The sequence below is a fragment of the Phyllobates terribilis genome, unplaced genomic scaffold (genome assembly GCF_046119375.1).
Source record: "Phyllobates terribilis strain yellow unplaced genomic scaffold, ASM4611937v1 Scaffold_116__1_contigs__length_5312468, whole genome shotgun sequence".
NCBI lineage: Eukaryota > Metazoa > Chordata > Amphibia > Anura > Dendrobatidae > Phyllobates > Phyllobates terribilis.
Window position 1 is genome coordinate 4,388,359 of NW_027362876.1, and position 27,920 is coordinate 4,416,278.

At 43.2% G+C, this 27,920-nt stretch overlaps 1 protein-coding gene across 1 annotated transcript in view; it reads left to right on the forward strand.

The window, feature by feature from the left end:
* Positions 1–27,920, forward strand: part of LOC141201459 (uncharacterized) — a 55,917-nt gene that overhangs the window by 27,228 nt on the left and 769 nt on the right. Inside the window, exons 2-6 of the mRNA XM_073663449.1 lie at positions 4,069–4,218; positions 4,348–4,527; positions 4,610–4,733; positions 4,817–4,914; positions 12,128–12,137. Of these exons, the coding sequence (XP_073519550.1) occupies positions 4,069–4,218; positions 4,348–4,527; positions 4,610–4,733; positions 4,817–4,914; positions 12,128–12,137 (562 nt within the window). The remainder of the gene's footprint in view (positions 1–4,068; positions 4,219–4,347; positions 4,528–4,609; positions 4,734–4,816; positions 4,915–12,127; positions 12,138–27,920) is intronic.

Genomic DNA, 27,920 nt, shown 5'->3' on the forward strand with positions numbered 1-27,920 from the left:
GTGACATCCAGGAGACTCCGCGAATGTCAGCCATACAGGAGTTCGAATGGCGAGAACCCCGTAGAGGCCTGTGAAACCTCTCGGTTAGAGAACAACAGATATGGTAGGAGACAATCCCAGTCATTACCATCCCTCTCTATGGCCTTCCTCAGCATACTCTTCAGATTCTTGTTAAACCTTTCGACTAGGCCATCTGTCTGAGGATGGTATACTGAAGTCCTCAGTTGGGAGATTTGAAGGGCTTTGCATAACTCCCTCATCACCTTACTCATAGAGGGAATTCCCTGATCGGTGAGTATCTCCCTTTGGTAAGCCTGTTCGGGGAAAAAACGTGGACCAACTCACAGGCTATACATTTTGCGGAGGAGTTTCTCAGTGGAAAGCTTCAGGATAGCGTGTGGCATAGTCCAGGATAACCAATATATATTGATGCCCACGAGCTGATTCAACCAGGAGACCGACCAAGTCCATAGCAATTCTTTCGAACGGCACTTCAATAATGGGCAATGGCACAAGGGGACTTCGAAAGTGAGAGGTGGGGGTGGTTAACTAGCATGTAGGGCAAGACCTGCAATACTTAAATATTTCCCCGTGACAACCAGGCCAATAGAACCTTTGCATGATCTGTTCCTGTGTTTTTTCCACTCCCAGATGTCCCCCCAGGACATGTGAATGGGCCATGTCCAACACCTTCCTTGTAAAGGGGCCTGGCACTATTAACTGCTCCACACACTCCTCCCTCACTTTCTTGACCCAGTACAACAACTCCCCACTCATAATAAAATTGGGAAACCTTGTGTTAGCCTCGGCTCCTGTGCAACCCCATTTATAACAGTGACATTAGTAAAGGCTTCCTTCAGAGTTAGGTCCCTATGTTGGGCAGACCCAAAATTCTCGCTGGTCACCCCTAACTCCGGAATGGCAGACACAGGGGGCACTACCTCCTCATCCCCCACAAGGACACAAAAGGGAAACCTGTCTGACTCTGGGTGTGGTGATGCCTCATTAGGGTTAACTGTTTTCTTATCTGAGCCAGCGAACCCAGAACCCTTCCCCAACAGATCCCAAAACAAACAAAAGTCCCAGCCTATAATAATAGGGTGCAACAAGTCCAGAATGATGCCGACTTTGTGGGACTCAGTACCGTGGGCATTTCAAGGTCCACTCTGGCCATGGGTTGTCCTTAGCATCACCATGAATGCACCGAACGACGACTTTTTTCCCAGGGATCATTTGTAGAGGAACGGTGGCCCTCATAAGGGTCACCAGACTCCCCGAGTCTAGTAGTGCCGTTACCTCCCGTCCGTTCACCTTCACGGGACATGCTTGTGGCCCCTCACTGGGTGGACAGTTCACGCTGCAGGCTGAATAATATGAACAACGATGTCCTATACTGCAGTCCATCGGCTCAAGGGTCAGGGGACAACAGGCGGCTATATGCCCTGGGCCGTGGCACCTCCAGCAAACAACATCACCCGTATGGACCTTGGGCACCACCTCCCTCGTCCCTTTGGGCCTTGGAAGTCCCACCACCTTTTGGGCCTCCACCCCCTGTTGGGACGCACAGTATGGAGAGGGCAGCCTTCCCAAGGAACCTTCAACCCCCTGGTATCTCTCGACCAGTCCGCCAGTTCATCCGCATTCTGGGGATCACCCTGGGCAACCCAAGGCTGTATGGGCCTCGGCAGGGAGTGCACAAACCGGTCCATCACCATCCACTCTACCATCTGCGCAGGCATTGAGGACTCCGGCTGCAGCCACTTCTGGACCAGGTGCAACAGGTCAAACATTTGGGAGCGAGGTGGTACGAACCTGCTGTGCCCTGATAGTCACTGTTATCGCCAAACGCACAACAATCTCAGTCTTTAGCTTGCCATACTCTTTGGCGTCCTGCAAAGCTAAATCATAGTACGCCTTTTGGGCGTACTATGCAAAGCTAAATAGGGCGTCCTGCAAAGCTAAATCATAGTACGCCTACTAGGTGTACTTCTGGGGCTCTCCCGTCAAGTATGGCACCAGTACCTCTGCCCACTGCTCTTGCGGAAATTTCTCCCTCTCTGCGATCTTTCTAAACACCGTCAGGAAGGCCTCGACGTCATCTCCCGGGGTCATTTTATGCAAACCCCTTCATATCACCTTCCGGACATGGGAGTCATCAGTCGGACCTGGGGTTGGAGCGCTCATCCTGCCCTGGATAGTGGTTGCCAGAAGCTGCATCTGCTGCCATTGTTCCTGCTAGTGCTGCTGGATCTGCTGTAACAACAGCCTGTTGGTCTCCTGTTGATGCTTCTGTGACTGGACCAGGTGTTTCAGCGGGTCCTCCATTTTGTCTGGTGATGCTTGCTAGCTTGCGACAGACTTCACCCAGGACATACAGTCCATGCTGTAGCAGTCACACATCTCTGCTTGTAACGCTGCCCGCAAGTCTAACGCCAATTGTAGAGGTTTTACTCACTTGGGTGCGACGGGAGGAAAACAGGAGGCATGTTCCTTTAAAAGTTCATGTGGGTTTATTGCTTCATAAACCCAGAAGCCAAACAGAAAGCAAATAGCCTTTAGATCAGGCAAACAAAGTAAATGTCTTTAGCAGGTCTCTGCTCAGTCAGGCCTGTGTGGCACACAAGCTGGGGTAGCGTCCAGTGTCCTGTCTTGGTCTGAAGACAATCATACACAGGAGGCCTTCTCCCTCCAAACACACAGACCATGTGCCAAACAACAGCCTCCATTTTATAGGCTGTTAACCACACCCAGAGGTGAGGTATGTAGGTAGCTGGACCCGCCCATTCTCTCCTAGCTACCCGTAACCCGGCTCCCAGGTGCTTATCTGCCCTAGAGAAGCACTCCGGGTTACATCAGAGACCAGCCATCTCTGTGACACATACCTCCCATCGACTACGTAACCATTAACCACCTTACAATACTTTGATACATATCTGGTTTTATGATTACCCCACGGCTGATGAAAGGGAATCGGTCACCCCCTGGGACTTATCTGACCTCTAATATTGGTATACAGGTGATAGAAATGTGAATCTATACATACCTGTAGGCCTCATATTAGAGGTCTGTTTGCTGAGAAATGGCTTTTTATTCAGTGAAGATTCTGATGCTTGCTGGCCGTGGGGTAGTCCGTGGAGTGGATTTCCTTTAATAAATACTCACTTAGTCCCATTCTTGTTGCAGATACTAATAAATCCAGGACCTATGAGATTTTTACCATATGATAGTTGGATAGTTAGGGGTGTATCATCCATAGCAGCAGCCCACAGGGCCACTATGGTGCGCGTGAAAAAACGCAGAATTTGAGCTTGGTTTAAGTTGGTATCCATTCAGCACACAAATGCATGTTTACTATGGCCATAAATCAGAAAAAAACTATAAGAAGAAAAATGATCATAAACCCTGCTGTAAATAAATAAATAAAAAGCAAAAGTGCATTTAAATAAAATAGGGTTCTTAGCAACACTGTTTTTGATCAAAAATAGCATGAAAGCTATCCCATCATGGCAAGATGAACCCATTCGGGATAGTCATACTCTGTTTAATATTAAAAACCTTACCATGTATCAAAGCCTCAAACTTCTGTGTGTGAATCAGACATGAGATCTAACGTGATAGAAGATTACAGTCCGGGGAAGACGGGAAACATTCATATAGACGACCGGAGGAGATGTAGTTAGTGAAGAAATCTGGCTAAATATGTTTCTAGAGCCGTAGTAGAAGATGAAGATGTCATCCTCATCATGAAGTAGTTATTTCTCATATTATGTGCAATTAATATCTCCTGCAGTATTGCTAATGCCGATTGCAGTGTCGGTAAATGAGACGAGAATTTAGCTTTATGGAAGATGAGTCTTTGAGAAACGTGTTCAGCTGCAGACTCCAAGGAAGAAACTGCTTGTTGTCTGTGGCCTAAAATATAAAGGTTTTATTACTAGATGTAAAGCAGAAAACTAAATACTGTAAAATAATATATCTCCTCATATGTTTCCCCTTATTATCTCCAGTAATTGTATTATTACACAGGATTTTTATGATGTTACATCGGCTCATCATCTTCTCATTCAGGTCCCTACAATATCAGATCCTCTCAGTGAAGATTTTCTATTTAAGATAATTTTCCTTATGGACCCATCAAAGAGGAATATGGACAGAGACAAGATGGCGGAGAGGATATTACACCTCACCCTAGAGATCCTCTTCCGGCTTACTGGAGAGGTGAGAGATTCTGATGACGTCACATTACATCATTCTTATCTATGGGAATAACAGATGGACAGAACTGGAGAGGTGAGGACTCTGGAAATGTCTGGAGTGAGATTTATTTATATGTCTTTCCATAACCAGGATTACATATTAGTGAAGAAGACCACTAGTGAGCGCTGTCAGGTCCATGTGTCTGAGGGATGGGAAAGACCCCTGAGCCCAATCACAGGGCTTCCATCTCACCCCTTCATACATGATGACATCAATGACCAGAAGATCCTAGAACTCACCTACAAAATGATTGAGCTGCTGACTGGAGAGGTGACACTGCTGGGAATGCTGGGACATTATACAGTAACACTATGAAGGGATCGGTGCATGACGGTATGATTGTATGTGTCAGGTTCCTATAAGGTGTCAGGATGTCGCTGTCTATTTCTCCATGGAGGAGTGGGAGTATTTAGAAGGACACAAAGATCTGTACAAGGTCGTCATGATGGAGGTTCCCCAGCCCCTCACATCACCAGGTAATAGACAGGACTAAATACACACGGCCTATAATTATCTGTATGTAAAGAATAAATTCAGTCCCTGTATGTGTTTCTTCCAGATCTATCCAGTAAGAGGACAACACCAGACAGATGTCCCCATCCTTTTCTTCCACATGACTGTAAACAAGAAGATCCCAATGTTCCTCAGGATCATCAGGTAGATGGAGAGAAGGTGTCATGAGATCTCCCCTATGATGTGTAGACGGCTGTGAGGGTCTTGTGTTCAACCTAGTTTTATCCACCAGTATTATGTGTTTTCTATTTGTGTAATGACAACGGTGGAGATGTCAGGATTAGAGTTGATCATAGATGTGACTTCTCATCTGTTTGTGACTTTTACAATATTTGTTTCAGGGTGAAGATCTGACCCATATTAATACTACAGAGACATATGTGAGGGGTGATGAGTGGGGTAAAGAGAAGATTCCTACATATAACTACCCAGGTGAGTAGTAACCACTAAATGCTGAGAAGTCACATATTCTTCTCAGTCACCGGCTGTGGCTGCTTTATCGGTGGTGTAGTCCGGCCGTATCACAATCATGTGATCACCATTTTGCCTCTAGACCACAACATTCTCTTCCACCCAAAACTGTTCAAATGATTTTGGGCATTGAAACCCTTTTCCATAGAACTTACAACCTGGAGGATCCACCTACTCACTGTGATTAGGAGACGTTACCTGCCCAGATCTGTAAACCACAAAGCCAGAAAATCACTTGAAGAAAAATATTATGATGGATCTGTAAGAGAAAGCAGAGGGCAATGATGCTGTTGGCTTCCTAGACCCCTGATATCTTATTGGATGAATCTGCCTTCCCTCCCTTCTGAGCTGCTGAATGTGCTCATATGGTCCCTACAAGACCAGGTCCAGTCTTTCTGGCCAAACTTCACATTTATGATCTACAACATTAAATGTGCAGTGAGGGCAAGTGTGAATTTCTGTACAATAACAACAGAGTTTCCCTTTATCCTGACTTTTCAATTTCTTTTAAAACCGACTAACTTCAAACCAGATTGTGATAAACTAAACAAAAAAAAAACATTACACTTGTGACATGATATAGCTTTAAGCTAAATTTAAGACGTCTCAGCTCTGCAGTATTATAAAAAGTTCTCTTTGAACGTCTAATATTTCTTCTTGAAACTCTTCTGATAGAAAATATTGTCTCTTATGATAGTTTAGATTCCCAAGAGCCACCGAGCCCCATACTCCAATTACCCCAGAGAGGTTTCACCACTAGTTACTCACTACTTACTGATGGAGACTGTTGAGTTTGGTCATTTCAGTAGATGTTATTGTCTATACTCACAGTTTTGACTATACTAGTTAGTGACCAAAATACTCTGATTTAACCCCTTCCTGCAGCCAGTTTTGTGTTCCTATCTGGGCCCATTTTTCAAATCTGACATGTGTCACTTTATATGGTGATAACTTTGGAATTCTTCACAAAGGATAATAGGAAACAAATGGACCTTACAAATAATATTCCAACTTCTCTTGAATCTGACAATACCCCATATACGGTTGTACACTACTGTCTGGCACATGGCAGGTTAAGAAGGGAAGGAGCGACATTTAGCTATTTGAATGCAGATCTTGCTGGAATAGTTTGCAGACACAATGTATTGGGGACACTGTTCATTGTCACCTGGCAGCTCAAAAGATGGCCACCACAAACAGGCTTGGCACTATCTACTCCATTTTCCAGATCCCAGGGTTTGCCTTGCTCATCATCCTTTAATCCCTCTACATGGATCTGGACTTAGACAGAGACCCCCTAAGCTTGGGCCACAGTGTAACCTAATGTTCTGTGGTGTGAGATGGCAAGAAGAATAGTCAGATAGCCGGGTCAGAACATGGAGGTCAGAGAAAATACAAAATCCCACAAAAGTAGTCAGTGCACGGGCCGAGGTCACAACAGAAACAAATACACAAGCCGGGAGCTGAGCACAGAGGACTGAACCAGAGGAGAACAAGGCTGTATCTGGCAGCTTCCTGCAATTTGCTTCCAGCTTTAGTAGGGTGTGGTGCTTTCCAAATGGCTGAAGCAGGGAGCAGATTACTCCAGCTGGACAGCACACACACCCATACTGCCAGACTGGATGGTACTAATGGTCCCAGGCTCCCTAATCTTAGTGGCTGGACAGAGCCTGCGCCGCCCAGAGCTTCTGGTTCTGATGTCTCCTCCATCACCAGCGCCGCCTGCAGGATGAGTAAGGCGGCTCCTGGTGACAGAAGCAGACGGCGCATGAGCAGATCCCAGAGGAGATGGGACCCACCATTTACAGAAGCCCTAATGTGACCAAATTGCAGAAAACCAGAGCAGTAGAAATCCCCATAAAGTGAATCCATTTTGGACATTATAACCCTCAGTGAAATAATCTATTAGAGTAGTGACTATTTTGATTCGACAGGCACTTTCCGGAAATTAGCACACAGTGGATGTTGGAGAGTGAAAATTACAAATTTATAATTTCAGTACCCAACACATAGTGTCCAGATTGTGCTCCAGGAGACACACAACATCAATTAAGTGGGTTCTTCTCACTATAGTAATGTCATATACATGGATGCTAAATGTGTTTTGGGCACACTGCAAGGCTCAGAAGCGAGGGGGAGATCTGACTTTGGGAGAGTGGATATTGCTGGATTGGTTTATGGAAGCCATGTTGTTTTTCAAAAGCCTTTGAGCCACTAATAATGTGGAAACTTCTGATTTTCCATTGACTGATGGTGGACCTGAGTGGGGACTTGTTTTTTGTGAGATGAGTAGAAGTTTTTATTGATATTATTTTCCCCTACATAACATTGTTTGATGGCTTTTTATTCCATATTTGGGAGGCAGAATGAACAAACAGTTGAACACCACGCTCTACTGGTTCATCCTATGAGGTTTTCTATTAGACTGTGAACTGTCATTGTCTTGGTGAATAATGACGGCTAACATAGGGCAAAATTTAAAAAAAATCACAGAAAAACATACAGCCTTACCAGCACCAAATCATATAACAAATGCACTAGCAGGATGCCGCAGACCCCCATGATAAAGGTGGGGGCAGCGCAGGTGCAAAATACTGATGGAGCAACCACTCCCAGACCTACCAAATTCATGGAGGGTGTGGTTGCCTAGTATTAAAGATGCACACAGAAGAAGCTTGCATAGGACGCCAGTCACACAGGTAGGTTTGATGCACAGTGTCTGACTTAGGATACTGATGATGCCCATACTATTACATCAGGAAGGCTGCCCAGCACTATATAAGTGCACCCCACATGGACAGACACCCCAGTACACCCAACCAACACTAAAATGCTAATGCATTTATCTGATTTGGTGTTGGTAAGGCTGATTTTTTTCTGTGATGTTTTCTTGGTAAATAATGATACTTTTACATAAAGTACATTTTTATGGAGACTTTAAGTAGAAATATTCAACAATATAAATTTTAAGGATATATTATTCATAAATAATAATTGGTTTTATTCTTGGCAGATGACTGTACCGGGAGATCAGAGGGACAGCTGACATCTTCAATTTTTAAATCAGATGATCTTGAGATCACACAAGATACAATTGAAGTGAATGCCATTACTCCAGATATACCATCATCCCTTCACTGCAAAGATCTGTCATCTGATCCTTTGAAACAGATCCGGTCTTCTGATTCATTACCGACTACTAAGGAAAATCAAAGTCACAAAATAAGCATTAAAAAACAAATTGCTCCTAAAGCAAAGAAGCCATTTTCATGTTCAGAATATGGAAATAGTTTTTCCCTCGAAAAGTCTTTTCTTAAACATCAAAGCATTCACACAGCAGAGAATAGATTTTTTTGTTTCAAGTGTGGGAAATTTTTTAACCAGAAAGCACATCTTGTTAATCACCAGAGAAGTCACATAGAGGAGAAGCCATTTTCTTGTTCAGAAAGTGGAAAATGTTTTACAGAGAAATCAAGTTTAATCAGACATCAGAGAACTCACACAGGGGAGATGCCTTTTTCATGCTCAGAATGTGGGAAAGGTTTTACATTGAAATCAAATTGTATCAGACATCAGAGAACTCACACAGGGGAGAAGCCTTTTTCCTGTTCAGAATGTGGGAAATGTTTTAGCTACAAATCACATTTGGTTGAACACAAGAAAACTCACACAGGGGAGAAGCCTTTTTCCTGTTCAGAATGTGGAAAATGTTTTAGCTGCAAATCAGATTTGGTTAAGCACCAGAGAATTCACACAGGGGAGAAGCCTTTTTCCTGTTCAGAATGTAGAAAATGTTTTAGCCGGAAAAAAGATTTGGTTGAGCACAAGAGAATTCACACAGGGGAGAAGCCTTTTTTTCTGTTCAGAATGTGGAAAATATTTTAGCTGGAAATCAGGTTTTGTTACACACAAGAGAATTCACAGAGGGGAGAAGCCTTTTTCCTGTTCAGAATGTGGAAAATGTTTTAGCCAGAAATCAGGTTTGGTTATGCACCAGAGAACTCACACAGGGGAAAAGCCTTTTTGCTGTTCAGAATGTGGGAAATGTTTTATCCAGAAATCAGATTTGGTTATACACCAGAGAAATCACACAGGGGAGAAGCCTTTTTCCTGTTCAGAATGTGGGAAATGTTTTATCCATAAATCAGGTTTGGTTAAGCACAAGAGAACTCACACAGGGGAAAAGCCTTTTTCTTGTTCAGAATGTGGGAAATGTTTTAGCCAGAAATCAGATTTGGTTAAGCACAAGAGAAATCACACATGGGAGAAACCTTTTTCCTGTTCAGAATGTGGGAAATGTTTTGTGAAGAAATCATCACTTCTTAGTCACCAGAGAACTCACACAGACGAGAAGCCATTTTCATGTTCTTAATGCAGGAAATGTTTTACACGGAAATCAACCCTTAACAAACTTAAGAGAAACAGGGGAGAATACTTTTTCATTTTTAACCAAAAATTATATCTTCATAAAGGGGTTGTCCACTACTAGGACAACTCCTTCTCATTCCTCATGTTTGGCCTTTTTAAAATAAAAACACTCATACGCACTTCCTGTTCTGGCGCAGTTCCATTGGTGTCACAACTCGCATTTCCGTAAGGATGTTACATCACACAAGATTGTTACATCACACAATCCTGCTTCCAATCAACGCCACCTTCAGACGTATTGTACATCAACAAGAAGGACATGGCCTGGACACAGCACCAAGAGAATGCACACACTGAAAGCACTCTCTTCAGACCGTGTTCCTGGGGGAATTATAAGCAATTTACAGCCTCAAACATGACTTTCGATATGGGAAAGAAAAAAGAGATCAGAGGTTAATCTGAGGTCCTCCACCTCTGTCAGCATGTCTGGTATGCAGCGTTTCTTATGGAAGGTCTTATCTTCCTGCTCCGGAGCTATTACTGCCTCACCTCAGCGTGGAAAAAGAAGCAGTCTTAACCCTCATGATGCCAGACAGCTCCAGACTGTAAGTCCTGCACCAACTTCTCTCTTAATGTCGGCCTCACAAGAAAACAGCTCCACCAATCTCCCTGTACTCTCACCAAAGCCCACATACTGAGCAGTGCTTGCTTCACAGGGACATTTACCCCCCCAGCCACAGGTTATTCTGATATGGGGAACAACATAACTTATTTGTATATCAGATTGCGTTTATCCCGACTAAAGAAGACATGGAGCAATATATTCAGAGGCTGGAGACCACATACAATACTGAAATACGTCCCCTCACTTCTATCCTGTCACAGCTTACTGACAAGGTACAGAGATTAGAGGATAATCTCATCCAAGTTAGAGGCCATCATAATGCTCAGAAACTAAAGGCCCCGTCACACTTAGCGACGCTGCAACGATCCCGACAACGATACGACCTGTCAGGGATCGTTGCTGCGTCGCTATGTGGTCGCTGGTGAGCTGTCAAACAGGCATCATTCCACGATGTCCTGCTCCTGGTTACGAGCCTGCTGAAGCAGGAGCAGGCTGGTAACTATGGTAAACATCGGGTTACTAGGGGCACACGCGCTCCTAGTAACCCGTTGTTTATCATGGTTACCACTCTGCTACAGTGAGCGGGAGGTTACCGCTCACTTTAGCAAACTCATAACCATGATAAACAGCGGGTTACTAGGTGCGCGTGTGCCCCTAGTAACCCGATGTTTACCATAGTTACCAGCCTGATCGCTGCTCCCGCTGGTCACACACAGCGATGTGTGCTGATCAGCAGGAGGGCAATGACCAAAAAATGGTCCAGGACACTTTGCAGCGATCAGCGACCTCACAGCAGGGGCCTGATCGTTGCAAAGTGTCACACATAGCGACATCGCTGGTGAGGTCGCTGTTGCGTCACCAAAACCGTGACACAGCAGCGATCTCGCTATGTGAGACGGGGGCTTAACACTGGATCTTCACAGCCAGTAAATAAACCATCTGGTTGATGATCAAGAAAATCACAATAATATCTGGATAAGGGGTATACCTGAAAGCATCAATGCACAAGTGATTATGCCAACACTGCGATCATTATTCATAATGTCCTTGGTGATTCTATTGATAAGGAGGTGGAGATTTAAAAGGGGCACCGTACAATAGGCAATCATGCCCAGATCCTGAGTGTCCAAGGGACATTATCTGTCGCATACTTTTTTTCAATGTAAAAGATGCCATTGTGAGGAAAGCAGAAGAGTTGGGTCCTGGTGATTTCAATGGAAAACGCATATAATTGCTCACATATCTATCCTGAATGACACTTGCTAAAAGAATGGTATTGCAACCACTACTTGATGCCATCCGGGAAAATGGCCTGATGTACTCCTGGGGGTACCCATTACAGCTGTATATTTTCAAAGATCCAAGCAACATGAGACCTTTCTGTGATGCCCTGGACATTCCATATATCTGACTGCCCACCTGCTCCACCATTGCCACAGAGAGTTCCAGCACGTCACAGAAGGTGTTCAATGGATCAGGAACTTGATGGTGATGCAGCCAGATGGGAGAGGAACCTGCCAATCATATGAGCTCCTGAAATGAATCTTGTCTTCCCTGATGAGAGACAGTTTGCAGATGCTTACTTATTTCTTTAAGCATATAATTAGATGTATCTAAATAGAGCATTAGGTGCCACTCTTCCACTATATAGAATGTCTAAGTTCATATAAGATCTTAGACCAGAATATAAGTTGAGTTCACATGATACTACTGTAGTATCAGGCTGTATTACTTTACTTGCTTTATATTCCATGGTTCCACCTAATAGGAATCCTAGAACTGAAAGTTTGACTTACGCCTGTAGAGACATCCCCCAGTTAGGGACTTGCATTGGGATCTGCTTGTTTCACAATTTCCTACTGTTTTGATATATTCATAATCTATACTTCTTAGACACAGAGAGGTAGACATTACTATCTACCATCTATAAATCCTCTTTTCTCTTAACCTTTCTCTCTTCCATTCCCCCTTTTTTTCATATAATCTGGCACAACTCAAACCTTGCTCATTGAATGTCAGAGGACTTAATGTTCCAGAGAAAAGAGCTCAAGTGTTTTATCGTAGGCATAAACAGCACGTACATTTTCTCTTTCTTCAGGAGTCACACTTTAGAGGCGATCATATACTGTACCTCAGTTTACTAATAGATAGCATTTTTCTGGGATGCCAAGATGATTAATGTTTTGAAGTCTAGGGTGCTGAGTATAGGCCGCCACAGATCACTGCTGCATACTATTGTAGAAACACTGTCTGACACGAAGAGGAGGTTCGTGTTTGTTAAGATCTCCGTCTACTCCAAAATTTTGACTTTGGAAAACTTCTATCTCCCTAATTGTGACCAAATTAAGACATGCCGTCATTACTTAAACAAACTAAAATATTTTGCGGAGGACCTTATCATCATTGGAGGTGACATTAATTTTGTCTTGGAACCTTCTTTAGACGCGTCCCGGGGCTGGTGTCACCAATCTAAAACACAAACAAAAGCTTTGCTAAACGTGCTCCGGTCTCAATCGGTCGATATATGGAGGATACTACATGCAGACGTAAAGGATTATACCTATTATTCTCCTTTACACAATATGCATAGCCATATAGTCCTTTTCTTAATTAGCCGTCACTTGCCTACGTTACAACCTACATCTCAGGTAGGAACTGCTGTATGGTCAGACCATGCTCCTGTATATTGTAATCTGACTATGCCGGACTCCACCAAGACTTCAGATGTTGGATCCTAAATGATAATCTGCTGAAAGACTCACTCTGTGTCTCAGACCTTCTTGAGACTATAGACTGCTTCAAATATATGAGCATGATGAAACTGCCTTACCATTTAAATGGGAAGCACTCACATGCGTCCTCAGAGGGATAATAATAAAACTTAGATAAAGGCTAAAAAAAGGAGAGAACAGCTAAAGTCTCCCATTTGCTTGAGCGGATTGATCTCCTTGACAAACAACATAAATGATCTGCTTCCCTCCAGGTATATATAGACCTGCTTAACACTAGAATGGAGCTAAAGTAGTTTCATGGATGGGGTACTTGCAAATATTGTGTAATTTCAAGGCACCTACTTATGGAAGGAACCAAGTGGAAACTTCCATTCTCGGTACTAGATATGGGGCCTCCTCGAGAAAATGACTTAAAATGTCGTACACTAAAGTTAATATATAAGGCGCAGGATAGGGGTAAAAATATTCTGGGAATTGGAAAGTACACAAGCTATACTCCTTTATGGCAGAACTATAACTTACCAGAACTACATAAACTAAAAAATGTTAGTGAGTGTGAGGATAGGGGTATATGTTTGGTATCAGAACTCTTGAGGGATGGATTATTCAAGAGGTTTGAACAAATAAAGGCAGATTTTAACCTTCCGCATAGGGTGTTTTATCAATATCTGCAAATACATCTTGCATATACTACACAACTAAAATAAACGCCATACTGATTTATAGACATCACCCAATAGATACCATTACTACATCGTTGGATACAAAAGGTCTAATATCCATTATTTATAAGCGGTTACTGGCCCTATATTTGGATAAATATCCTTTGATAGTTAAGACATGGGAGGGGGGTGAGGGTCCCTTATCTGAGGAGCAATGGGGGAAATACTGGATTTGACAACGAAACTTTCATTGTCAGTCACAAAGATTGTCCCGAATTCTTCTCATTCATAGGGTATATAGATCCCCAAGTATTTTATTTGAAATTGAAATACAAATGGATGACACATGTCCTAGATGTGGTCTAAAGGACGCCCACCTGATGCATGTGACGTGGGAATGTGTAAATATTGGCGACTACTGGAAGGGGGTGATCGCTCTTGTACGATCTGTATCTGGGATACAACTTCAGTTGGAACCTAAAATCTGTATCCTAGGACTCCTGGGAGAGGACGTAGATCCAGACTCCCATATGGCAATAGCTAGCTCAAGAATATTATTCCAAGCCAGAAAGTTGTTGGCACTACATTGGATAGACAATTCTCCCCCAACGATAACAGAACTAAAATCCAGGATAAATAACACTCTATGCTTGGAAAGTGGATCTTATATTAAAGGAACGCTCTCAAGAAATCCATACACATATGGGAGCAATGGTTAATTACCCCAGATATTGCTTCAGAAATACTATACTGGACCATTTGTACATATCCCTGCAGTAAACCAGGAATTTATATCCTGATACCTAAGGTGTCAGCAAATAATAATTGTCTCAGTCCACACAATTGTCCCTTCTTAGATAGATTCTTTTTCTTTTGATGTCCCAATAGGGAAAAAAAACCGTCAGGAAGTATTCAGATATTTATGTACAAATGTAAAATTACTATTCAAAAACCTTGTACTATAGAGCGATATTGGGATTTATATCATTGTAAACCGGTTCTTGTATTCTTTACTGTTTTTTCTTTCTTTTTATTTTTTTTTTTGTCACAAAGTTTATATGACAAAAACAAAATGTTGGTCTTTCTTTTGTTAAATAAAAATTATCTGATTGAAAAAAAGAAAGGAGCGAAGGTCTTTACTAGATCAAACGTATACAAAATATCAAGATCACATGTGAAGGTACTCGTACGAATTCACAGATAAATGTGGTCTCTCATTGACAAGGAAGTTACATCCACGGATGCAAAGGACATACGGCTCCGGCAAAAATTAAGAGACCACTGAACAGTTTTCTATTGGAAAGCATGGAAAGACTGGTGGAAAGCATGGCAAGACGAATGAAAGCTGTGATTAAAAATCATGGTTAGTCCACCAAATATTGATTTCACATTATAAACATGAGTAATTTGAGGTCTGAAAGCACTGTTTCTCTGTTTCTTTTTTAGTATTTTGACACTTTATCATTTGCTGCAAATAAATTCAACATTTTTAGCTTTGAATTTTGGAGACATGTTGTCAGTAGTTTATAGACTAAAACATCAATGTACATTTTACTCTATAATATACCTATAAAGAGAAAAATCTGAGAAAATTTTGCAGTGGTCTCTTAATTTTTGCCAGAGATGTATGTATCCAAAACAAAAGGAGCACGACTGCTATAAATTCATAACCCCACTGACATAGCTGACGCATTTCATTGCTGTTATAGCTCACTACATAATATTCATGGAAAATACCACGACATGCCACCTAATATTCTTGAAACAAAAACTGACAAGTATATTAAGGACATTGCCGTTCCTTCCTTACAGACCCCTGAGCAGGAGATACTAGACAAAGCTTTCACTGAACAAGAGATAGGACAGGCCAATAAATCATTCCCTATCGGGAAGAGCCCTGGGCCAGATGGATTCAATAATAGATTTTATAAGATGTTTGCACCTCTGTTATTACCATTAGTGTTCAATAATATCTCAGAAGACTCCCCCTTTGCCCCCCAATCACTTGAGGCTCACATAACAGTTTTATCAAAGCCTGGAAAAGAACTAAATGCCTGCCCTAATATTCATCCAATTTCATTAATATATACATCAAAATATTCTCTAATATAATTGTACCATGGCTCTCCTACTACCTACCCTCAATTGTTACAATGATCAGGTTGGCTTCGTTAAGGGTAGAGAAGTGCGTGATAATACAAGTAAAACATTGTTAGTTTTCACATGCAAAAAAATCGGGGATCCCAATGTGCCTTGTTTATGTGGACGCTGAAAAAGTGTTTGACAGAATGCACTGGACTTTCTTGAAGAGCACCTTATGACAAAATGGGTTAGGCTCTTTCTTGTTACCTAAAATTCTATCCTTCTACACTGACCCTAAAGCGATAGGGTAAACGGCCTTCTATATGACACATTTTCTATTAAAAATGAGACAAAGCAAGAGTGTCCCTTATCACCTCTCCTATACACATTGGTGATGGAACATTTCCCGGTAGCATTACATAAAAATCCAGATATTAGTGGAGTTACTATAGGCTCACATCACTATAAACTAGCTCTATACACAGATGCCTTGTTGCTCTGTTTGAAACCAAATTATTTCATTTCCTTCTATACTAAAGGAATTCAAAGAATTTGGCAAAGTAAGCGATTTTAAAGCCAACTACTCTAAATAAGAAGCCATGAACATAAGACAAAAGCTAATTTTTAACTTTCCCTTTAAGTGGCAGAAAGACACACCTAAGTACCTCGGTACACAAATTCCAAGCAACATGGATGATCAGTATAGTTAAAATTTAGTGTTGAGCGAGCACTAAAATGCTCGGGTGCTCGAAGCTCGGGCCGAGCTCGCCGTGATACTCGGGTGGTCGACCCGAGCAACGAGCCCAATGTTAGTCTATGGGAGACTCGAGCATTTTTGCAGTGGCACCCCCGGCAGTCTGTAGAAAGCCTAAAAAGTGCCCAAAACGATAGTGACAGTGCTCAAAAGACATGGGGACAGCATGGGGATCGCCCCAGGAAGCATTTCTAACCCCCAGGTCACTGCTGTCAACAACATGGTCAGAGGTATTAAGCCACTTTTACGGGCTCACAATAAAACGTTCAAAAACGAAAGTGAAACTTTTTTCCTGTGAAATATGTTAAGGATAGTGTTGAGCGATACCTTCCGATATCAGGAAATATCGTATCAGATTGGATCGGACCGATACCCAAAAAGTATCGGATATCGCTGATTCCGATACCGGAAACCAATGCAAGTCAATGGGACACAAATATCGGAATGAAAATAAACCCTTTCTTTCCTTGTAGGTTAATTCTACATGAAGTAAAACAACTAAGAATAATGTAGAATGTATTACATGAAAAGCCGGGCAATTCATCAGCGGCATACACCGGTACCCGACAATTTAGAATAGAAAGAATAGAGCATCACACATAGATTAGATAGATAGAAACATGTCAGTCACATATATATGAAGTACAGTGACAGTGTTGCTTACTGTACTTGTCATTTAGTGTAAAGGATTTATTAAAAAAAATAATTGTGTTTTCATGCACTGTCTCTTTAAAAAAGCCGGCCGGCAATTCAGCAACGGTACCCGACAATTTATAACAGACAGAATAAAGCTTCACACATAGATTAGATAGATAGAAACATGTCAGCCACATATATAAGAAGTACAGTGATAGTGTTGATTACTGTACTTGTCATTTAGTGTTAAAATAAAGGATTTATTTAAAAAAAAATTGGCGTGGGGTTCCCCTTAATGTTAGTCTCTAGCGGAGGTTAAGCAGACGGTTGGGGCAGATGTTTGAAGCCTGGGAAGGGGGTAATACCCACGGAGCTTCCCAGACTACTAATATGAGCCCCCAGCTGAATACCTAGCCTTTACTAGCTATTAAAATGGGGGACCCCCTCAAAAAAATGACGTGGGGTCCCCCCTAATTTAATAGCTAGCAAAGGCTAGGCAGACAGCTGGGGGCTGATATTAATAGCCCAGGAAGGGTGCCATGAATATTGGCCCCCTCCCAGGCTAGAAACACCAGCCGTCAGCCGCCCCAGAAATTGCGCATCCATAGGAAGCGCCAATTCTGGCACTTAGCCTCGCTCTTCCCACTGCCCTGTAGCGGTGGCAGTGCGGTAATAGGGCTGGGGTTGATGTCAGCTTATAATGCCAGCTGACATCAAGCCCAGGTTAGTAATGGAGAGGCGTCTATAAGACACCCCCATTACTAACCCCATAGTCAAAGTTAAAAAAAAAAAACACAAACACCCAGAATAAAGTCCTTTAATTGAAATAAACACACAATTCTTTATTGTTCTAAATTAAACCATACTTACAGTCACGCCCATTCCAGCTGAAGCCAACGATCCCCTGCAATAAAAGAAAAATAATAAAGCAACATAATCCTTACCTTCCCATGGTTCCCACGACAGCTTCAGCTCTGCTACATCGAGATGACAGGCTGGACCGCAGCAGAATGCTGCCATCCAGCCTGTCATCCCGCAGACACTGAGAAGCGCAGGCATGCTTGCGCTCCTCAGTGTCTCTCTGTGACGGCATCCAGATGAGCCAAGTTCATGTCCAATGAACTCAGCTCACCTCATGCACGTCACTGACAGCGTGGGAGAATTCTCCTGCACTCAGCGCTTCAGCGTGAGAATTTTCCCACGCTGTCAGTGACGTGCATGAGGTGAGCTGAGTTCATTGGACATGACCTCACCTCATTCACGTCACTGACAGCGTGGGAAAATTCTCACGCTGAAGCGCTGAGTGCAGGAGAATTTTCTCACGCTGTCAGTGACGTGCATGAGGTGAGCCGAGTTCATTGGACATGACCTCAGCTCATCTTTATGCCGTCACAGAGAGACACTGAGGAGCGCAAGCATGCCTGCGCTTCTCAGTGTCTGCGGGATGACAGGCTGGATGGCAACGTTCTGCTGCGGTCCAGCCTGTCATCTCGATGTAGCAGAGCTGAAGCTGTCGTGGGAACCATGGAAAGGTAAGGATGAGGTTGCTTTATTATTTTTCTTTTATTGCAGGAGATAGAATCATAGAATCATAGAATGGTAGAGTTGGAAGGGACCTCCTGGGTCATCTGGTCCAACCCCCTGCTCAAAGCAGGATTCACTAAATCATCTCAGACAGATGTCTGTCCAGCCTCTGTTTGAAGACGTCCATTGAAGGGGAACTCACCACCTCTCGTGGCAGCCTGTTCCACTCATTAATCACCCTAACTGTCAAAAAGTTTTTTCTAATATCTAATCTGTGTCTCCTCCCATTTAGTTTCATCCCATTGCTTCTAGTCTTTCCTTCTGCAAATGAGAATAAAGATGATCCTTCTACAATGTGACAGCCCTTGACATATTTGTAGACAGCTATTAAGTCTCCTCTCAGTCTTCTTTTTTGCAAGCTAAACATTCCCAAATCCTGCAACCGTTCCTCATAGGACATGGTTTGCAGACCAGTCACCATTCTGGTCGCTCTTCTCTGAACTTGCTCCAGTTTGTCTATGTCTTTTTTAAAATGTGGTGCCCAAAACTGTACACAGTATTCCAGATGAGGTCTGACCAAAGAGGAGTAAAGACCAATAATGACTTCACGTGATCTAGACTGTATGCTTCTGTTAATACATCCCAGAATTGTATTTGCCTTTTTTGCTGCTGCATCACACTGTTGACTCATGTTCAGTCTATGATCTATTAGTATACCTAAGTCTTTTTCACATGTACTGTTGCTTAGCTCTATTCCTCCCATTCTGTATATGCTTTTTTCATTTTTATTGCCCAGATGTAGTACTTTGCATTTTTCCCTGTTAAAAACCATTCTGTTGGTTGCTGCCCACTGCTCCAGTTTATTTAGGTCTTTTTGAATCCTCTCTCTCTCTTCTCTAGTATTAGCTATCCCTCCTAGCTTTGTGTCATCAGCAAATTTAATCAGTTTACCCTCAATTCCTTCATCTAAATCATTGATAAAGATGTTGAACAATACAGGTCCCAGGACGGAGCCCTGTGGTACCCCACTTGAGACATTCATCCAGCTGGATGTGAAGCCATTTACAATCACCCTTTGAGTCCGATCACTAAGCCAGTTATGAATCCACCTAACAGTTGCCTGGTCCATTGCATACTTGGTCATTTTTTCAATAAGGATGGTGTGAGATACTTTGTCAAATGCTTTGCTGAAGTCAAGATATACTATATCTACAGCATTTCCCTGATCCACCCAGTCAGTGATTCTGTCATAGAAGGAAATTAAGTTAGTCTGACATGACTTGTTAGTTATAAACCCATGCTGACTCTGGTTAATCACTTCATTCTTATCCAGGTACTTACATACATGTTGTTTAATAATTTGTTCAAAGATCTTTCCTGGTATAGAAGTCAGACTCACCGGCCTATAGTTCCCTGGGTCCACCTTCTTCCCCTTTTTGAAGATAGGAACAACATTTGCTCTTCTCCAGTCTTCTGGGACTTCTCCTGTTCTCCAAGAATTTTCAAAGATTATGGAGAGTGGTTCTAAAATTTCTTCTACGATCTCCTTCAGTACTCTGGGGTGTAATTCATCTGGACCTGGAGACTTGAACTCATTTATGTTAGCTAAATATTCCCTCACAATCTTTCTGTTTACAGATAACTTGGATTCTTCTATTCCTTTAAAAGGACAGTGAAGATCAGTTGATGTTACATTTTCTTTCTGAGAGAAAACAGATGCAAAATAGGAATTAAAAAGTTTGGCCTTCTCAACATCCTCTCTTACCATTTCTCCATTTTCATCCTGTAAAAATCCTATAGCATCTTTGACTTTTCTTTTACTTTTGACATACCCCCAAAATCCTTTTTTATTGCTTTTGACATCTCTTGCAAGCCTTAATTCATTGTCAGCTTTAGCTAACCTGATACATGCCCTGCAGGATCTGCAGACTGCATTATAATCTTCTTTAGATATGCCTCCCTCTTTCCATTTAATAAACATTTCTTTCTTTCTTTTTAGCATGTGTAGATCGTTGGCTTCAGCTGGAATGGGCGTGATGGTAAGTATAGTTTAATTTAGAACAATAAAAAATTGTGTGTTTATTTCAATTAAAGGACTTTTTTCTGGGTGTTGTGTTTTTTTTAAATACTTTACTAGAAATTCATGGTGGTCATGTCTAATATTGGCGTGACCCCATGAATTTCGGGCTTAGGGCCAGCTGATAATGCCAAGCTGGCCTTAACCCCTTTATTACCCAGTGAGCCACCGCACCAGGGCCCTGGATGAGTTGGGTACAGCGCCAGAAGATGGCGCTTCTATGAACGCGCCATTTTCCGGGGTGGCTGCGGACTGCAATTTGCAGCGGGTGGGGCCCAGAAAGCTTGGGCCTCCCTGCGCTGCGGATTCCAGCCCCCAGCTGCCTAGTTGTACCTGGCTGGACACAAAAATAGGGCGAAGCCCCACGTATTTTTTTTTAAATTATTTCATGAAATTCATGAAATAATTAAGAAAAAAAGGGCTTCCCTATATTGTTGTGTCCAACCAAGTACAAATAGGCAGCTGGTGGTTGGGGGCAGCCCGTTCCTGCCTGCTGTACCTGGCTGGACACAAATATAGGGCGAAGCCCCACATCAATTTTTTTTTAATTATTTCATGAATTTCATGAAATAATTAAAAAAAAAAATACGTGGGGCTTCTCCCTATTTGTGTGTCCAGCCAGGTACAACTAGGCAGCTGGGGGCTGGAATCTGCAGCGCAGGGAGACCCAAGCTGTCTGCCCCCCCCCGATGCAAATTGCAGTCTGCAGCTACCCCGGAAAATGGCGCGTTCATAGAAGCTGGATGCTGTACCTGGCTGGCATACAAAAATATGGCAAAGCCCACGTCAAAATTTTTGGGAAAAATTAATTATAAAATAAATAATAATTTGGGGACTGCATCTTTATTAACTCCTCAAATGTCATTTAGTGTTAAAATAAAGGATTTATTTAAAAAAAAAATTGGCGTGGGATTCCCCGTAATTTTAGTCTCTTAAGCAGACGGCTGGGGCAGATGTTTGAAGCCTGGGAAGTGGGTAATACCCACGGAGCTTCCCAGACTACTAATATCAGCCCCCAGCTGAATACCTAGCCTTTACTAGCTATTAAAATGGGGGACCCCCCCAAAAAAAATGACGTGGGGTACCCCCTATTTAATAGCTAGCAAAGGCTAGGCAGACAGCTGGGGGCTGATATTAATAGCCCAGGAAGGGTGCCATGAATATTGGTCCCCTCCCAGGCTAGAAACACCAGCCGTCAGCCGCCCCAGAAATGGCGCATCCATAGGATGCGCCAATTTTGGCACTTAGCCTCGCTCTTCCACGCTGCCCTGGTGCGGTGGCAGGGGGTAATATGGTTGGGGTTCATGTCAGCGCCAGCTGCCATGAAGCCCAGGTTAGTAATGATGGGCGTCTATAAGACACCCCCATTACTAACCTACAAAGTGTTAAAAAGAAAAAACACACTACACCCAGAAAAAAATAATTTATTTGAAATAAAACACACAATTTTATTTAATTCTTAGTTTACTTAAAAAAAATAGTTACCTGTCCATGTTCCTGCGCTGATCTCCCATGCACAGCTGTCACATCTGGAGATGGTGACAGCTGTGCATGGCTGCTGTAAGCTCACACTGCCGGGAACACGTCCGCTCCCGGCAGCGGGAGCCACTGACTGAGGTCACCGGAGTGCATTCAGGCAGCGCAGCTCCGGAGACCTCCTTTACGGCACTGCTGTACCATGGGAATTTCTCACGATACAGCAGGGCCGTAAAGGAGCTAACCGGAGCAGCGCTGCCTGAACTCCGGCGAACCCGCTTATGCAATGACAGGGCTGCTTTACGGCCCCGTCATTCTAGCGGCGGCAGCGGTTCAGAGCGGTCACATTCTATGTGGCTGCTCTGAACTGGAGATCTTCGTGGGACACTCGTGGACTACTACGGAGGGGTAAGGATAAGGTTGTGGTTTATTATTTTATATTTTATTACAGGAGATCGATGGCTTCGGGGAATTAGGTGTCTAGGTGAGTATAGGTGTAGTTTTTTATTTTTTACTTTATTTTAGGTGGCGATCAGCGGGGACAGGTAATGTATAAACTAATTTATTGTAGGTAACCACTGGCCACCAATGACATGTATTTAACATTTATTGGGGACACAGTAGGGCAATTTAAATAGCAGGATCAGGCTGATGGGAACTACTGCTCCCATTGAGCTGATCCTGCTGGCACGAGTGGACGGGGGACAGACATAGGCCGATGGGAGTAGTAGTGTCACATCGGCCTATGTCTGCCTGCACGCACAGACACCCCGCACACATCGCACAGACACCGCACACACCCGCAGACATCGCACAGACACCCCGCTCACACTCGCAGACACACGCACAGACACCCCGCACACACCAATCATGATGGGTCTGATCGTCTGGGAGGTGAGGCTGACCTGTGTGGCCGTAGGAAAGTTCATGTGAGTTCATGCAATGCAGTGAAGCATGAACTCACATGAACCCTCTGAGGGCACCGCGGCTACTTCAAATGAACAGCTGATCGGCATCACCTGATACCTCAGCTGTTCATTTGAAATAACCGGCGGGAAAGCGCAGCACAGAACGGGAAAGCCGGCGGTGAAGTCTTTTCACTGCCGGCTTCCCCACCCGGGTCCTTCGCTCCCCGCTCCTTGGTGCTGCGCTCCCCGCCCGGTCCTAACTTACGATCGGGATGGGAGGTGGCGAGGGGAGCGGAGGATCGGGGTGGGAGGCTGCGGGGAAGCAGTATGGGGCTGTGCGATTGTTTAAAAGCTGGCGGCTTTTTACCGCCCGTCGGCTTTTAAACGATCAGGAGAATTCTCCCACGCTGGGATGGCATTCTGATGACAGGCTGGATCTCAGCTGAGCGCTGCCATCCAGCTTGTCATCCTTCAGAGACACTGCAGAGCGCAGGCATTATGGGAACTTCCGATTCCGGTATTCGATATTGTAAAAGTATCGGAATTAAGTATCGGAATTCCGATACCGCGAATATCGGCCGATACCCGATATTTCAGTATCGGAATGCTCAACACTAATGACAAGTCATTGTAGGGTACCGATTACACGCGGTGGGGTCTATCAACAGCATGGGACAAAGATATTCTAGAAGTACCTAATATGGTCTGCTTTCTTTAAGGGGTTGCCCACTACCTTGATATTGATCACTTACCCATTGGATAGGTCATTAATATGGAATCAGTGGGGGCCATCTTCACAAGTGAATAGGAGCATGCGGCTCCCTCTCTGGGGGGCTGTCAGAACCCCATCAATTTGATATTGATACCCAATGCTGATGTTATCAATAGCAAAGTAGAGGACAATCCCTTTAATTCCCATTAGGTTCACATTTAATAACCCCAACAAATGCAACGTAAACTCTCAACTAAGACAATAGCACCCCGTGTCACTTACATATTGATGCTGATGGTGAAGTTCTTAAAGGTGATTGGCAGTCTGTACTCCACATCTTTCTGAATTTCAGTAATACTGGAAAGATAAAAAAAAGAAAACAGTAATGATGACAATTCTACAAACTGCTGTGTCCCAAAAGAAAACACAACAGGTGGATATGTGTAAACCTAACCGATGCTCCAGTATTGTGGGTGCTGGAGCGTGCAGTCTCACAAGACACGATTTGTCTACCGTCTTGAATTGGAGGTGCCCCAGCCCCCAATAATGATCTAGGTCTGATTCGGCAGAACAGCATGAGGTCCGGCAAATCTGACCGCTTTATGGATACAATATGCTCCATATTACGACCACAAGAAAAAAGCCAAATAAAGAAGTGTGAGAACAGGACGGCGATGGGTGTACGGAGGATGGCAGAGAGATGACTGCAGAACGCAGCATAAAGCACTCAGACATTAATCATCCCTGACAAAACATAATACAAGTCCTGCTTCATGCTGGGTACGCTTCTCAGGTAACCCTATACTGAAGGACTTGTACTGTTCATAGACCTAACATACAACACATTACATACAAGTTATCCCGCATCAAGAGACACATGACATAAAATAATAACCATCCTAGACATCAAGTTCCCCTTTGAGAGGTCACAAGGTAATATCCGATGGCTCTAAAATGGAATCTGCCACCAGGTTTTGCTATGCCATCTGCATGATGTAAGGGCAGAAACCTGATTCCAGAAATGTGTCCCTTATTTCACTGCAGTTTTGATAAATTTTAGTTTTATCTACTGCAGATCTAGCAGTGCTCTGAATGCTGAGCTCCGTATAACCGGCTGCACCACTGATTGGCAGCTTTCTGTGTACACTGTGCATAGGCAGAAGGCTGCTATACAGACCTTGTGAAAAATGAGAAAAGAGAAAGGGAGAAAAAGCGCGCTATGTACCACCTGAGGAAGATAGTTCACTATCGAAACGCTTTGTGGAAAGGGCTCATTAAATTTATTTTTTAGTCCTAAAATTTTTTTCACTTCTAGTGTTCATTCTTTTAGCGCCCTATAGACCGCTTTTTTATTTAATTTGGACCACTCCTGAAAAATGAGGGATACCTGGTTGCAGGTTTACTAGTCTTCTAGTCACAACCTCCTACTGATAAAACAAAGATTTTATCAAAACACCAGCAAGCAGCCCAGAAAGTCACACATCGCTGGAATCAGGGTCTCTGTCTCTACATCATGCTGCTCTCGGAATATATGGCAAAAACCTAGTGACAGATTCCCTTTAAGATCTCATCTCTAGTGATCAGGACCCTAGAATTTTCTTCTGAGGTGGGTTTCCCTTTAGCGCTGCACCTACCTAGCGTCACTGCATGGCTGCGGAAATAAAAAAATAAAAAAATAATAAAAAAAATCTTTCTGAATTCTGAAGAGAAGGAGCAGTTGTGGAGTGTCTATATAATAGATGTAGAGAAGTGGGATGACGGCGGCCTGTGCTGAGCATTGCCCGGCTGATCGGGTGATGACTGATGGGTCACATGAATGAGTTATTACAGCAGAAACCGCACCCGTCCTGATAACTATTCCTGCAAGGAACCGGCCGTCCCTAACCCTGCAGCTACATAATAGAGATGCAAAGAAACAAGGAGAAAGAAAGGAGGCAATGACAGGGATCACCAAGGAATAGCAAAAATATAGAATTTTATTAAAGACTAAACATGTTAAAAAAAACAACTAAAAAGCAACAATTGCCCCAATGAATAACAAAACCATTGCAAGGTACTGATATGGTTAATCCTCACATATATATGCCCAACTAGTCACAGAAAATCTCAATATATGACTACAGACTGCCCACCACAATATAATAAAGAGCAAGGTAGCAGCAAAGTATCTATTCACAAAGGCATTAATATCCAAATAAGCCTATAAAAATAGTGCCCATTATATAAAGCCACAATGAAACCTGCTGCTGACACAATCGCCCCAAATGTGAAACAATACAATTGGATTGCTAAAAGAGCAAGCTAACGCTGTTAGGTCGGGCAGTAGAAAAAAATGATGTAAATACACCTGAACCATCAGGCAACCTACAGAAATGTGCATGGAGGATGTTGTTTTTACATAAGAGTTATGTATACAGAAAAGCTATATGTCCTATACAGGAAAAGTGTGGGATGAGGAGCTTACAAGACCACTAAAGTAAGACATTCACAAGCTCCTTCTGTATACTCCCTGGTGCCGGGGGTCCGACCCCACTGATCTTACACTGAGAATGTATGGAACTCCTGTAATGTCACCCTTCTTTTCTACAATGTAATCAAGGCACATTTATATGTCTGAACAAGACTTGTATCGACCCATAAAAGAAAAGAGCCCCAGCTCCACCATACTGAATCCCTGCACAGCGACGCTATCAGCCGTGCAGGGACACAACGCAGCTGCCGTCACTTATATAATGGCCGAATGTGCAGGGAAAAGCCACAACGGACCTCATTGTTCTGAAGGCTGCAGCGTATCCGAGCTATATGTGATACTACTCTGACATAGGGAAAGGGACAAAAACCCTTCAAATAGCAGGGAGTGACGTCTGATTAATATTTAGATTTGTATTGAACATAAAGCCACAATCTTAGGACCATTACATACATTACCAGACTACTTTATAGATGATCAATTGCCAGCGCAAGTTATATTACACCCAAAATATCTCTGCAGCACCACCAAATTGCTGTATGAAAAATATGAGGAGTTATAGAAGTGTGCGCCCACATATTATCTGTACAGGTCCATATATCAGCCACTATTATGGGAAATATGTAAGAAAATACACTATTATACATTATTAATGTTCTGTCCCTTTAAAATTCTGTCACCATGGTAACGACAGTCATACTCAGCCAATAGGATTGCTCGGTTTGAATTTGAAAAAAAAAAAACTCCTATGTGGTCAGTTTGTTCCATCTGATCTGAGTGTGAAGACAGAGACCTGCGATCAGCAAGAGATTCTAGGTATAAGACGTGATATAATATAATGGACGGAGCCACATCCCATCACACGCACTCAGCGACCACAACTGACAGCAATCAGCCCATCTACCAGAGGAGAAGTCATTATTCCCCAACACATGATACGCTGAGACACCAGTGGGGGGCGCCACACTCATCACATCTCCCATCTGGAAGGATCCAGCCATCACTTCTAATGGGGGTCACTGCCCTTTTTTGGTGATTGCTGGAGTTTCCCGCGGTCGGACCCCACTGATCTATCAGTCGTCACCGAGCCCAGGGATAAGGGGATGACTTGTTCCATCTGATAATTCCCCTTTAATGAAGCTCAGATACAGAACAGTAAATATCCTACACATTTCCCAATTTGCCCTTTCCCCAGCAGAGCCCCCGAATTATTTATAGCCAATGTTTCTAAGACCAAAGAAATATCAGCCAATCCCCAAACCCTCTGCTGACGCCTCCTGAGGTTTTATAGATTGTGGATACATTTCTACAAGAGAAGATATCAGCGGACACCATGGGGATGGAGTATTCTGCCAGCGTTGGACCCGGTAGTATCCATCACTCACTCACCGTTCTCTATACTCTTCTTACATGGCTTTCTGGGGCTTTCATTAAACAGACTCATCTCGGGGGACATTTTCTTTCCTTTAATGCATATACTTGGTGGTAAATATTTTTCTGAGTTTTATTGAAAATTGTGCACAGTTTGCCTCCTGTACCCTCTGTGCTGTACTGTCTATTGCTGGCTGCAGAACTAGTTAACTGAGAATCCATCAGTGAGCTCCTTCTGACAGTCTTAACATACATACGTCCTCTTTGTACGGTGAGGATTGC